General features: G+C 41.1%; 1 protein-coding gene across 5 annotated transcripts in view; it reads left to right on the top strand.

Moving 5' to 3' along the window:
* RBMS1 (RNA binding motif single stranded interacting protein 1) overlaps positions 1 to 13,748 on the top strand; it is a 208,493-nt gene that overhangs the window by 179,733 nt on the left and 15,012 nt on the right. For all 5 annotated transcript variants that reach the window (XM_090280252.1, XM_090280254.1, XM_090280242.1 and 2 more), the window contains exons 5-6: positions 2,207 to 2,364; positions 4,337 to 4,416. In XM_090280252.1, the coding sequence (XP_090136378.1) occupies positions 2,207 to 2,364; positions 4,337 to 4,416 (238 nt within the window). The remainder of the gene's footprint in view (positions 1 to 2,206; positions 2,365 to 4,336; positions 4,417 to 13,748) is intronic.

Genomic DNA, 13,748 nt, shown 5'->3' with positions numbered 1-13,748 from the left:
GTTTATAACGAGTCTGGGATGTATGAGATGCACTGCCATTGTCAGTTAGCTGTACTAGGCTATGGGGCCCCTAAATACCCCCTTCAGACAGAAAGGACCCCTTCTGTGTTGGCCAATTAAGGACCAGACTTTCACAGGCACAAATACAGTCTTTTGCACAGCAGGGAAGTTTAGAACTTTGGGAGGCTACAGTGAACATGAAATGGAGGTTTGTGATTAATTGGGTGAAGCTGGTGGAGGTAGTGAGTGAAGTAGAAATAGGATTTTACCTTTCATCTCATCCATCTCAAAAGAATTTGAAAACTTTAGTACAGAAGACCGTTTTGCTTCTCTTGATATTTCGAAATATTTTATCTATTACTGTCATGCATTATTAAACCACTTTCAGTTTTTATACATTAAAGATACACTTTATGTAATTGTCATTAGGGGGTTTTGCTCAGCATACCACATCGAATCTACCTAATTTCTGCTAAAAACGAAGATGGTTGCCGTTTTGCTTAGTCTGTGGAAGGGTTAATGAGGGTGACTATTCAGTTTGCTATTGAGCATTTGAAAATAAAAAAAAAAAATTTATTGTTGTTCTGTTACAACTGTCCCAATTTTTCCCCTGAAAAATTTTACTGTTTTCTTGGACCCAGCCACACTGACACACCCCTGAGAGCCTGGGTCACCCACGCTGGGAGCCTGCTCTGCACCTTTGGGACCAGCCTGCTTCCATGTTGCTGCCTGGTCAGAACCAGGACGGCACAGGGACGGTACTTCCTGCTCACAGTTTCTCAGTCTTTGATAACTAATTCTTGGGAATACCAGAGTATTTTTCATTTTCTAGGATACCAGATTCTTACGTTAAATCTTTCCAGAAAAATCAATGTTTACTCTTACACGAGGAGTATATAAAAGGAAAAGATTCTTCTCAGGTCTCATTAGTGCTAGGATACATTTGAAAGTAGAGACTTTGTTCAAATTCAAACATGCATATGCCTCACATGTATTTTTAAAGCACTGTGCATTTTGGAAATCTAAAATATAATGAGTGTGCTCTTTTGTTGCCTAAAGCTAAAACATCAGTTAATGACTTTACTAATAGTGTTTATTAAAGGAATAGTATAAGCTTGCGTAGTTTAATATGTAAAGATAGAGTTGGTTAATAAGATCAAAGGAACGCCTGATTTAAAATTGAAATTAAGGCTATCCTAATCTCACAATTTCAGAGGTGAATTTTGACTGGTCAGAAAATACTCCAGTAGTCATATAGGTTTTTCTCCTGATGATTTGAATACCATACTCTTAGTAAATATACCTAACAGTTACTGGTTCTCAGAAAGTTCTGCTGTGTATCTTTAGTTTTAGCTGATTCTGCCTCAGCAAAGAAAAGATGAGTAACATATGACCTAATATTGCTTCTTGGGGTTTAATATGCAAGCAAATTGTGAAAATGCCGCTTTTGATCGTGTAGGTTTGGGACAGGGCCTAAGATTTGGCATTTCTAATACGCAAGCAGGCAGTTCTGTCAGTGCTGGCCCGTAAGTCACTCTTTGACTAGCAAGGATTTAGCAAAACTCTCCTCCCACATCTGCTCTAGAGTTTAATTTGATGTGGATTCTAAAATTTGATCCTCCTAGGATTGATCATTTAGTATGACATTGAGTTTTCTTGTTTTTTTTTTGTTAATGTGGGAGCTCTTCTTTTCCCAAGTGTCACAACTCAAAAGTAGCAGACTCTGCCACAGAGCAGAAGAGGGGTTTTGGGCAGAGCCCCACTGGGCTTTAGATGACTTGGTCCAAAATCCCACATTTATTTCTGGATTGAATTATTAGCAGTAGCAGCCTTCTGCACAATAGTGTGCCTGCAGTGGGCTCCTAAAAATAGTAGTAGAGAAGAGGTTGGTTATTTTGGGGAACACCGCAAGCAGCTGAGAGTTGTGGTTCCATGCGTGGATGCACTCCAACCCTGCAGTCCCTGCCAGCAGTTCCTGACCTGCTAAGAAAAGGCTCAGTCGGATCGTGTCTGACCTGCCCAGATTGTCCAGACTTCAGCTCCTGTTTTCAAGTGTCTAAGGTGACTTGTGTGTTCTGTAGTTCCCATGATCTTACTAGTAATACTTTGAAAGACTCAGCAAAGAGAGTGGCTAAATAAAAGTAGATATATCAACATATCTCACCTTCTTTTGAAAATTAATGGACAATTCTCTGTCCTGTTTTAGCAACAAGAACAAGATCCTACCAACCTGTATATTTCTAATCTGCCACTGTCCATGGATGAGCAAGAACTTGAAAATATGCTGAAACCGTTTGGACAGGTTATTTCTACAAGGATACTACGTGATTCCAGTGGTACAAGTCGTGGCGTTGGCTTCGCTAGGTAAGCATGCATTCCTGCCTTTATTATGCTAACAACAATAACTGTGCTAAATTTCCTGGAAAATAACTATTGAGCAAGAAGAGAATTTCAGCCATAAGTTTAGCAGCTAGTTACACCATGAACTTAAAATATGTGTAAATATTGGTTTGCATTTTCCTAAATCTTTTGGAAGTTCATTAGTGTTCTTGAACCTGGGGTCACTACTATTTAATGACTCAAGGCAAGGAAATACTACATGAGTGATAGTTCTGAAAGTATGTGCCCTTAATATTTTATTAATTATATTAGGATGCCTGTAACATCTTCAAATTAACAATCTGACTCCTAAATTCCGTACAGATATCAGTGGTTTTTCTCATTAGAGAGAAGTCTGATTCATCATCAATAAAGCCAGTGAATTACATTTTTAAATAAAATATTTCAAACTTTCAGAAAATAAGACAATGGTATGACACCTATCTAACCACCAATTGTTACACCAATGGAAACATTTTACAGTTTTGCTTCAGATTTATTTTCTTAAGAAGTAAAATGTTCCAGATAGATCAAAAGTGCCATCACTCCTTCATCTTACTTTTGTCCCTTCCTCGCTGGAAAGGATATCAGTGTCGTGGTTGATTTGGTTTCTAAAGGAAAAATCTTAATTAGAAGGAGCTTTGACTGGTTCCATAGTTTTAATCTGAAAGATTATTTTATGTGGTGCTAATTTAGGAGCCTGTAAATACTGTGCAGTAACAGATAATGTCTACATGTCTCAAAGTACTGATTTTGATTTTTGAAGGAAAAATTGCTGGCACTTTGCTTCTGTATACATTATCCTATTTGATGTCAATCAGTGTACCACACAGACTATGCAATAACAAAGCGAACGCTGTTTACTATTTTACATATAAGAAAGCTGAGGCAAAGAAGGGACTTTCTCATTGTCACTGGGCTGCCAAGTACTGAGACAGTGTCCTCTGGCTTTTAGTCCATTGCCCTTCCTGTCAAGCCAGATGATTTTATCGTACAACTAAGATGGTCTCCAGTAGAAAGTCACCAGGGCCAGAGTCTCCAGTGTGCACTTGATTGGTTAAAAAGATCGGAGTGAAACAAGGAAAAGCATACTGCCATCTAAAACATGTCACCTCTGTGGGTGTTCTGAAAGCAGAACAAGTAGTTTTATTTCTGTATCCAAAGATGGAATCCAATTAAATTACACTGCTTTTTTTACAACTATTATTATCTCTTAAAACCTGTGTATAACTCTGGGTAGTCCAGGAGTGCAGCACATTTTGAATAGAAAATTCAGTGTTTTTTCCATTAAAGAAAAATAAGTCAAAATAATTTAATTCCCCTGAAATGTTTTTAGCCCCCTGTAGAGGATGTAGAATAAATTATAAAGTTAGGCTCCATCCTTTAATTTACTCCTCCAAAGGCAAGATTAAAATGAAGGTACATAATTGTCTTAAATTTAATGTTAAACTTGAAGCAAGTGTAAAAACCATATAATGTACTACATCCTCTGATTGACACTCGTTCTTGTCACAGCTTTTGAGTCTTTCTTTTTATGACCGTGTGAAAGGAGAGCCCATCTTTAAAATATTCTAGCAAATAGTAATTACAGTAGTGTTTTAAACTATTTTTTGTGTGTGTTTAATTCAATATCATGACTACCAAAGCTATTGTGTATTGATTGTTAGTTTTCCAACAAGTAGTCAAAAATTATACTTTTGATATGCTTTAACACCCTAGATATAGCTTATTTCTTATATGATTCAGAATGTACTCGTTAACATTTATTTTACTATGAAGGTATGCAAGCAACAGCTAGGTAAAAGGTAGGATAAACCCACTTTTTCTTATTCACATTTATGCTAGGTTTCATTTGTATTCACTAAACCCGTAAGAATGTATTCACATGCCCACGACAAAATGAAAACTAAGAGATCTCTAAATATTTATGTGTGTATTTTTTTTTAAATAAATATAGAATGGAATCAACAGAAAAGTGTGAAGCCGTTATTGGTCATTTTAATGGGAAATTCATTAAGACACCACCCGGAGTTTCTGGTATGTCTAAAATTTTATCCGTAATTTTTATATAATATGTGTATAATTTTAGCACATAATGACTCATATCAAAGAGAAAAAAAAACTTCATTTTGCTCTTTAAAGTTTACTTCTTTGGATCTACAAATAGTACTTAATAATTTACCTTTCTCCAGATGTTGGGTGTTTAAATGTGAATGGAAGCTGACCCCGTGGTAAGGATCTGTCTGACTTGTAAAGCCATAAGAAGCCTCTCTTCCTTTGATGTTTAAGCTCCTCTCTAATCCACCTTATCACCACGCTGAACAGATCTGTCATTCAGTCACATCGTTGAGGACTGATACTTTCCACCCCAGCTCCTGCCTTTGTTACCACTCCCTCCCTTACAGTGTCAGGACCTCAACTGCTATGGCCTTTCTGTCCACTTTCTCCCATTGCTCTGCCTCATGTTGTCATGACCAATAGCACCGCACCTCTGTAGCTTTTCATTCCTACATCACACTTCATCTCCCACTCAACTTGATCTGAAATGCAAAGGGATTCTTCCATTTTCAGTTTTTATTGGTCCTTCTTTCCCATCCCCTCTGGTCACAATTTTTTAAATTTATTTATTGATTGAGTTTAGAGAGAGCAGGGAAGGGAATGGGGAATGAGACAGAGACAGAGACAGAGATAGACATCAATTCGTTGTTCCACTTCCACTTATATGTGCATTCTTGTTTGTGCCCTGACCAGGGATTGAACCCGCAACCTTGGCGTCTCGGGGATGATGCTCTAACCAGCTGAGCTACCCGGCTGGGGCTTTGCTCTCCATTTTCGAACACTGAAACCGTTTTTTCAGCGGCATCCTCAGTTTCCTTGTACTATCCCTTGGTCACACCGGCTTGGCAGAATGCTGAGCCTGGATGAATCCTATAGCATCCCACCATAACTGCTGCTTCTGCACCAGGCAGGGAAAGGATGTCTCCAGCTTCACCAGGCCCTCCGAGTCACTGGTCCTCGCTCAGCTTCCTCGCCCTGCCTGGGAAGCAGTTCTTCTCAATTCTCGCCATCCTGCTCATTCCCTTCCCCACCCCACCCCCCACTCTAAACAGATAACTTCACTTCCTCCTATTTGATGAATAAAATTGAAATCACCCATCAGAAACACTATCATCAACTCCCCGATTCCTCCCAACGAGGAGACTCCCTCCCCAAATTCTCAAGGACCAGGGGTTCAAAGCTGTGCCCTTGATCCCACCCCATCAGGGTCCTGCTCTGCCAGTTATCCGTTCCCTATAACTTCAGTTTGTCTTTTGCTTTTATTCTGTTTTTCAACAAAACCAAAAACCTTTATTTTTAATTAATAACAGATCTTTGGCAAACAGATTAGTGGAGCAATGGGAGAAAATGCACAAATACTACAACGAACAAAAATTGTTATAACTACAATAAACATTTTTAAAAGCATACAGCTATGAACTATTTTATGCAAATATACTTTAATCAATAATTTTCTAGAAAAATCTGTCCATTTGTGTTGGAGATTGTTCAGGTCTCTGTGCTCTTGAAACTAAACTAAACTAAGCACTCTTCTAGCTTCTTCTCATATAAACCTCATAAAATTGTCGTCCGCTTCCTCACTTCTCATTCATGCCTCGACTTTCTCCAATCTGACTTCCCCCCATAGTGTACAGCTGACATTCCTCGAGATAAACTTCTTGTCTTAGTCTGCTAGGGCTGCCGGGACAAAGCACCACAAACTGGCTGGCTTAAACAATAGAAATGCATTGTTTCCCTTAGAGTTCTGGAGGCTAGAAATCTAAGGCCATGGTGTCAGCAGGGTGGGGAGGGGAGATCTTCTCCTTCTCAGGGCTGTGAGGGAAGATCTGCTCCAGCCTCGCCCCTTGGCTTGCAGATGGCTGTCCTCTCTGTCTCTTCAAACCATTCTTTCTCTATGCCTGTCTCTTTGTCCAAATGTCCCTTTTTTATAAGGATACCAGCCGTTGGATTTGGCCCCCCCTAATGACCTGATTTACTGTAAAGACTCATGTCTAAATAAGGTCACATTCTAAGGTACTGAGAATTTGAACTCCACCTTTTTTGTGTATGCATAAAGGGAGCACGATTCAGTTCTGAACACTTAGCTCCTGACGATGAAATCTGTAGGCTTTCCTTTGTTCCACGGTGTGTCTGTCTGCTGGGTGTGGGACTGCTGGTCCCTCACCCTTGAAATATGTCCTCCTTTGACTGATGGTTTACCTGTCTCTCTAGTGTCTTCCCATTTTGTGTAATTTCTATCTTCTGTGGGCTTTTCTTTTTATCTTCTCCTCAATTACTAGTGTTTCCCTGAACTCCTTTTTCAGCCCATGATTCTCCTAGATTTTACTCACTCTCAAGGTTTCAACTCCTGCTTCCATCCAGGTGACTCTCAGACATTCACCTCTTCTCCTGGCTTTTCCCCTGGGTTTCAGTTGCCTGGCCTCAGTCACCTGGCATTCATCTACTTCAAAATTAAACTTGTCCCCCTTGCCATCGAATCTTCCTCCTCTTCCTGTCTTCCTTTCCTATGGGAGTGTAACCAGTATCCACCCAGGCACCCAACCCAGAAACCAAGGACTGAAGATCCTGGACTCCCCAAGCCTCCATTTATCGTCTCTCACATACAGAGTCTTTCAAGTCCTTACATTTTCTCCCTGGTTATCTCCAGAATCTACCATCTCCCCTCCAGCCCTCCCACTACTGTCTAGTTGAACCCTTTCTCTCTCACCTGAGCCATTGCAGTGGCCTCCTCATTGTCTGCCCTATCTCTGGCCCTTCCTCTCTCAGAAGGCGTCCCTGACTGTAGCCAGCGGGACTTCCAGCGGGACTTAGGAAAAATATAGGCCCTTGTGTCACTTTACTGCTAAAAGTCCTGCCCCCTACACATACCCCTTGAAGAAAGAGCTGGGATTCCTCAAATCACATTGGCTCGTTCTTCAGCCCTGCCTGCCTCTGCTCCCAGCCTCACTGTTTCTCCTCTGACGCTGACCGACAAACGGCATTCCAAACACAGCGTACTGCTTCAGTTCTTACGTGGCTTCCGGTTCCTTGGGTCCCTTTGGGGCCCTTTAATCTGCCTCTCCCCGCCTCACCCTTCAAGACTGTTCAAGGCTTGCGTCCCCCTGGGGGGGCCTCCTCTCATCCAGTTGGGTTACCCTCTGTTTGCATGGCACCCTGAGGACACACACCTGTATCATGGCGTTTAACATGTGTATATGTGGCAGTCCATTAAACTGAAGGGTCTTCTAAGGCAGAACCTCTTTTCTCATCTTCCTGTTTTCATAACCTAGCATAGTATTTAGAACATAGTAAGCAACAGTGAATGTTTGTTGGTTTTGTACAAATTTCACTACACGATTCACTAAGACAATACTACCTGTCCACTAGCTAGCATGCTTGTGGCTGACCACAAACCAGAAGGTTAACTGGTGTTCAGTATTCATCCTGCTATAGCTCCAAAGTTTCACTTTCACCTGAATGGCTGGTGACTATGATTAGGGATTCATTTTTCATTTTTTGTATCCACTTCATAGAAAACCTTTCTGTATGTACATGTGATACCACAGACTGCATTCATCTTGTAAAACTGAAACCTAAGAGCGAACAGTTTGCATGGCTGCACGTGAGCTTGAACTGCTACAGACGCAAGTTTGGAGCATAAACTCTTGAGACCTGGAAGTAAACTATTCCAAGGACCTCAGCCTTGTGAAAGAGCTTCCTCTTTTTTAAGTTAGTTTTCTTCTTCCATCCGCGACGCCAGGAGTGAAAAAAAAAGAAAAGGGAATGTTTTTACCTTCCAAAATTTCTGTAAATGCTGCCTGCAGGGCCTCCGCATTAACCCCTGTGCACAGCTGCCCCTCCTGCCTTCCTCCCTTCCCTGTGCCGTCCTTTGCACAGTCAGGGCCCCAGAGGATTACTCCTTTTGAAGGCTGCTTGTCCACCCACCTGTGGCTTCTTTACTTTCTCGGCTTATTCCTGCGCACAGCAAGGAAAGTTTGAGCAGGGAGAGCATCCCAGCACACATTTGTTTCCGGTGGTGTTATCACTCTGAGATAAGCTTTCCCTGTTCCCTGGATGAAATAGATTTCAGAGTGTCCCAGATGCAGCTTGGACAGCTTCCTTTTTTCTCCAAAGAATTACGTGGTTGTATCATTTAACATATTTTTGAAGTGGATTTTAAAGAGTGTTGGTCTCATCCACCTGTAAATGATTCTAGGATTCTCTGTACCTTGTAACCAGTAGAAATTAGTTTCTTCCAAGTTGTGCCAAGTGTCAAATGGGGCATGAGAAACAGACTTTCTTTTACATTGAGATCGTCACTTTTGGGAGGAGGGGCACTGTGCGGTCGAGCTATTCTCTTTGTTCTGAATCAGAACTTAATTTCATGCCATTTTCTAGTGTTTAACGACCTTTCCTGCATGTTAGCCTTGGTTCCCAACTAGATTACCAGTCTTTGGCTTCAGAGGCTGTGTCCCATTTTTAATTCTGTGCTCGGCACGGAAAGCCCGTGCATTGCCCTGTAACAGTTTAGGATACCAAGTGGGTTCTGAGAGCATTTTTCATATGGAGCTCATCGCCATAATCATGGCTCTTTTGAGAGCCTTTTTGGATACTGTTTTGTATATAAACAAGATTGAACTACCCTTATGCAGGAGTTTGAAATGTCCCAGTGAACTCAACTTCTTCCCAAAGCAAGTCCCCAGTGGATTCTAGAACCCACAACAGAATTTGAAACACTTCTCAACATCGGATGTGTCCCCTTTTTTTGTATACATGATATGAGAATTCTGTTTGACTACCAGTCTATTTATTAGGTGCTCCTCTCTCCCTCCAGTTACCTGAGCGGCTACTCCTTAACGCGGCTTTCTTCATGGAGTGCATATGATTATTTTCAGTTGAACAAACTGAAAACAAAAATATTGTCAGGCAAGGGTAAATTGGACGAGCCTCCACTTTAATGTTTAAATAGCGCAGGCTCATGCCTAGGCAGACATAACATTTCAAAAATACAGTCAAAGGATGGTTTATTTAATGATACAAGTAGTTTAGCCAGCATAGGCAGAATTATCCAGGATGGCTTCTGTCAGAGTCCTCCGATTCTTGCACGACTGGCAAGTTGCCTGTGACATTGGAGCCAAGTACAGAAAAGAAACCCGTGTTAGACAGTTTCCAAAAGACACTTGATGAAAATTAACAAACTGAACAGTGAACCCATCTTCACTGTGACACTTAAGAAAATCTGTATATGGCTTAGCAGAAGGAGGTCAGCTGTACACATAGTTGTCACATCTCATATGCCATGCGTCCTTCTGCCAACCTTTATACCAGAGTGATGTGTCTGGGCCCCCCATGCCAGCCATACCCCACCCTGGCCCGGGGCCTGCTACAGAAAGTAGTACATGCTTAAAGTTCTATAAAAAATCCACATCACATTGTTAATACAATCTGTATTTTGAAATTGCTCTTTAAAAATCGATGTTTTTGTGTCTAATCTTTCCATATTTTCAAAGAGGGTTTATCTTTGTTATAGCAAATTCTTTTTTAAATGTACAGTACAGTTTCTGTTGAAGAAAAATAATTGTTCATAAGGCCTTCCCTTCTATCCTTTCCCACCCAGTCTCTCATTTTTTCCTGAACATGGTGAAGCATTGTCCTTTATTTGGATTTACCTTGGTATCAAGTGCAGCTGGTTTCCAGGAAGTCAGATTTGCTTAGAAGGGCCCCAATCAGGGTAAAAGAACCAATTACATCTTTCTGTAGAGGTTTAAAATAACTAAATAGTTACTTGATAAAAATTCCATTATGGAGAATTCATATGGTGGTGGTTTCCCACAAAGTGAATGTTAGAAACAAGGGTTGGGACATTTTAGTTGAGTAGAACTGAGGTCCAAATCAGGAGATAGTCCTAAGGCAAAAACACTGTCACTCAGGGTCATGATTCAGAAATTTATCTAAAAGCTACTCTTCCAGTACCATCCCCAGAAAAAAGTAGTCTCTGAGAAGACTGATGCTCATGGCACTTTAGCTAGAACTCCCCAGGAGCTGCCTGCCCTGTTTTGCTTCTGTGGGAGACAGACAGACAGACACACACACACATACACACACACACGAGAAAAGCCACACATGCTTTCAGTGCTGCAGGAGGCAATGTGACCACCCTTCTCTTTCTGGACCTTCCCATGACATTAATAGAGTCTGAATAAGCTCCTGTGTGCTAAAGGTGGAAGGTTAAAAAAAAAAAACAAAAAAAAAACCCACCTTTTCCAGTCACTGGATATGTGGGTTCATGTTAGATTCTCAGTGATTTGCGAGCATCCTCCGCCCCGTCGCCCAGAGCTCCGTCTGTGTTGAGGAGGCAATCCTGTGTGGAGTGTATGTGACTGCTGGCCGACTCCGTCCACAGACCTCGGCTTGTTTTACATCTGCTTTCTGCGTTACTTTGACCTTTCCAATTGGGTCTGTGCCCAGTACGGCTTGAAAACTGCTCTTACCTCTTTTCATAACTCCATGTATATAGGTGATACTATTAGGGCATTATCCTGTGCCAGAAGGCGGAAAAAGTAACATTTAGAAGAAAAGTTATTACACTAGTTAAAAGGCTAGACATCTTTCAAGGGTTTTTATTGCCCTTTTTGTTCCCCGAATGCTTGTCTTAAGCCTTGTTACTCTGTAAAAACAGAGTAACTGGCAGCTGTAGGACAAAGAAACACTGGAAGCCATGTGCGGTGCTCCTGGTACTTTCAGGACAATGTGGTCAATGTGGGATTGGGAGCTGCTCCTGTCGCCCTCACCCGCTGTGTACAGTAGAGCTGAGTTTCTGTGCGCATGTTGTTGAGACGTTCTCTCCAAGGGCTGCACTCTCAGGAGCAATCATTGTCACAAAGGCCACAGTAATGTCACAGTCCCGGGTGGCCTGTGGGCTTGGAGCTTTCTTGCAGATCTAAAGTTCAAATTCATTCTCCACCAAGAAGGGAAAGTTTAGTCTTTAAAACGTGACAAGGGACCAAACTGGGAAGGTGCCAGTGCTTTAACTTGAAGACGCTTTGATTGGCACACCAGCAAGGCTTATGAGGGGGCCGCCTTCGGTCATTGTCATCACCATCGATCACATCCGGCCTACAGCAGACTCCTTGGATCATTTTTACACCTTTTCACCATCAGGTTCTCCCAGGAAGGAACGATAAGAAGAAAGAAAAGTTTTATTAAAGCGTAAGGATCTCGGGTGGAAGATGTAGGTGTTACTACGAAACAGTTTTCTAAAAGGCATTTGTTAGTAACTTCATTCTTAACTACAACTTGAACATTTCTTCCATTCTGTGGAAAGCCAAGGCAACAACCCTCGCCAGCTTGTTAAATCCCACAGAGTCTAATCTCATGGAAAACAGGCCCATCCCTAGCAATATTTATAACCTCTGAACCCAAGCCCCTCTCCTGATAACTTAATAATTCAAAGGCAAGAAGAGGAACCATAATTAAAATGTGAGCTCCTCCTGTTACCATAGTAGTAAAAATAATAGATAATACTCACTGAGCTCTTCAAACACTTTGCACATTAATTGTAACAATCTTCTGAAGTACTATTACTATCCCCATTTAATAGATTATGAAACCAAAAATATTAAATAGCTTGCCCAGTGTCACTAGTGAGTAAATGGCAAAGCCAGGTTTCAAACAGAGCATAATCTAGAGCTAGTGTTCTAACCACTGTACAATCTGGCCACCAACAGAGCTGTTAGCACTGAGATTGGGGGAGGTAAGTAATACACACACAGAGATGTTCACACAGTGTTAAACAACAAAGAAACTGTGATTGTGATCCCTTTTCAAATAGAACATCATGTAACCCTTTTTTGTTCTTTTTAATGATTCTATAAAAATGGTAGGGAAAAGTCCACCATGTAAATAGTAGAAGAAAAGGACCTAACATTGCAAATATGAAAAAATGAATACAGGCTTAGAAACATCAGCTACTGAAGTATTTATGTTAGAGTGACGGGAAAGGATTACATTTTTATTTTTTATTTAACCTGGCGTTAATATTGTTAGATCATTATCTTACTGACAGGTAAAGCTGAATGGCAGATGGAAACACTATGTAAGAGTCAGGAAAGGAGAGGTGGAGACACACCGAAGAGGTTGGGAAGGACAGGCATCTGTAGGGAATGTGCAGCTCTGAGTCCTGGCTGAGCCGGATGTCAGGATTTGGTTAGAAACTAAGGGGCTGAACATGTTTGTGCACACACACTGAAAAAAAAAAATGCTTAATTTCTATTGAATTCTTAGGTTGAATTTTTTAAAACAAGTGCCCCGGATTTTTCCTTGCATGTTGCTAGTTGAGGGATTTTTGAAAGTATGCGACATTATCAGAAAGAAAGCTAATTGCAGTTGCTGAGTGGGCTAGTTTTCCACAAGTGATGGAAAAGCTCTATCAAGGGCAGTTTACGTTTTATAGAATGTTGATTGAGATAAACTACTACATAACTAGAAAAATTGGAGTTGAGAAGTAGCCATTTCTGCAGCTGTAAGAACACAGTGAGAAAAGGGTTCGCTTGGTTACAAACTACTGGAGAACTGGAGTCCTCTGAGTCACTTGATTAGATATGTGAGGAAGACTTCCAGGAGGTCAAATCATAAGCCTAGTGCTTAGTCAAAGTAGGCATTCTAGAAGCACTTTTTAGTGTGGGTGTCAAGGGAAGACATTTGAGCATAAATCACTGTAGCATCTGAGTTTTGGAAGATAGATAAGCAAGCTATCTCCTGGGGATATGCAGTGAGTCATCGTGGGGATCACCCGGATGAATGGATCATATCCCTCAGGGGAGGCGTGGTTAGTGCCAAAATGTCAGGCGTTTGTAAAAGATCCCCCACTCGCAAAGCCCTGTTGAGGGCACATTGGAGAATCCAGTAATGCAGTTACCCTAGATGGCTCTTAAGACACGTCCAAAAAGATCACATCAGTGTTTGCATTGGTATCATTGCCTGCTGAAGGTTATACAACAGTAGTTAAGCTCTTGGAGGTACATGTACCTGTTGCTTCTAATGAACAAGAAAAGAACTTTTATGTCTTGGATAATAAGAAGAGAATCTGACCTGAAATATCTCACCAAAAAAAAAAAAATTTTGGATCCTTGCATCGAAATTTTTAAAGGAAGAGCTCCAGATATTTACTTTCATGTTGTTAGTTGAGGGATTTTGAAAGTAGCCTACTATCAGAAAGATATAGCTAATACAGTTGTTGAGTGGGTTAGTTTCCCACAGGTGATAGAAAAGCTTGTCAAGGACACTCCCAATTTACAGAACATTGATTGGGGCAAAATCCGAGGCACTCCCTT

Source organism: Furipterus horrens, unplaced genomic scaffold (genome assembly GCF_987537825.1).
Source record: "Furipterus horrens unplaced genomic scaffold, mFurHor1.1.pri manual_scaffold_1, whole genome shotgun sequence".
NCBI classification, from domain to species: domain Eukaryota; kingdom Metazoa; phylum Chordata; class Mammalia; order Chiroptera; family Furipteridae; genus Furipterus; species Furipterus horrens.
Note: the sequence above shows the minus strand (reverse complement) of the source record. Positions and strands in the feature narration are given on the sequence as shown.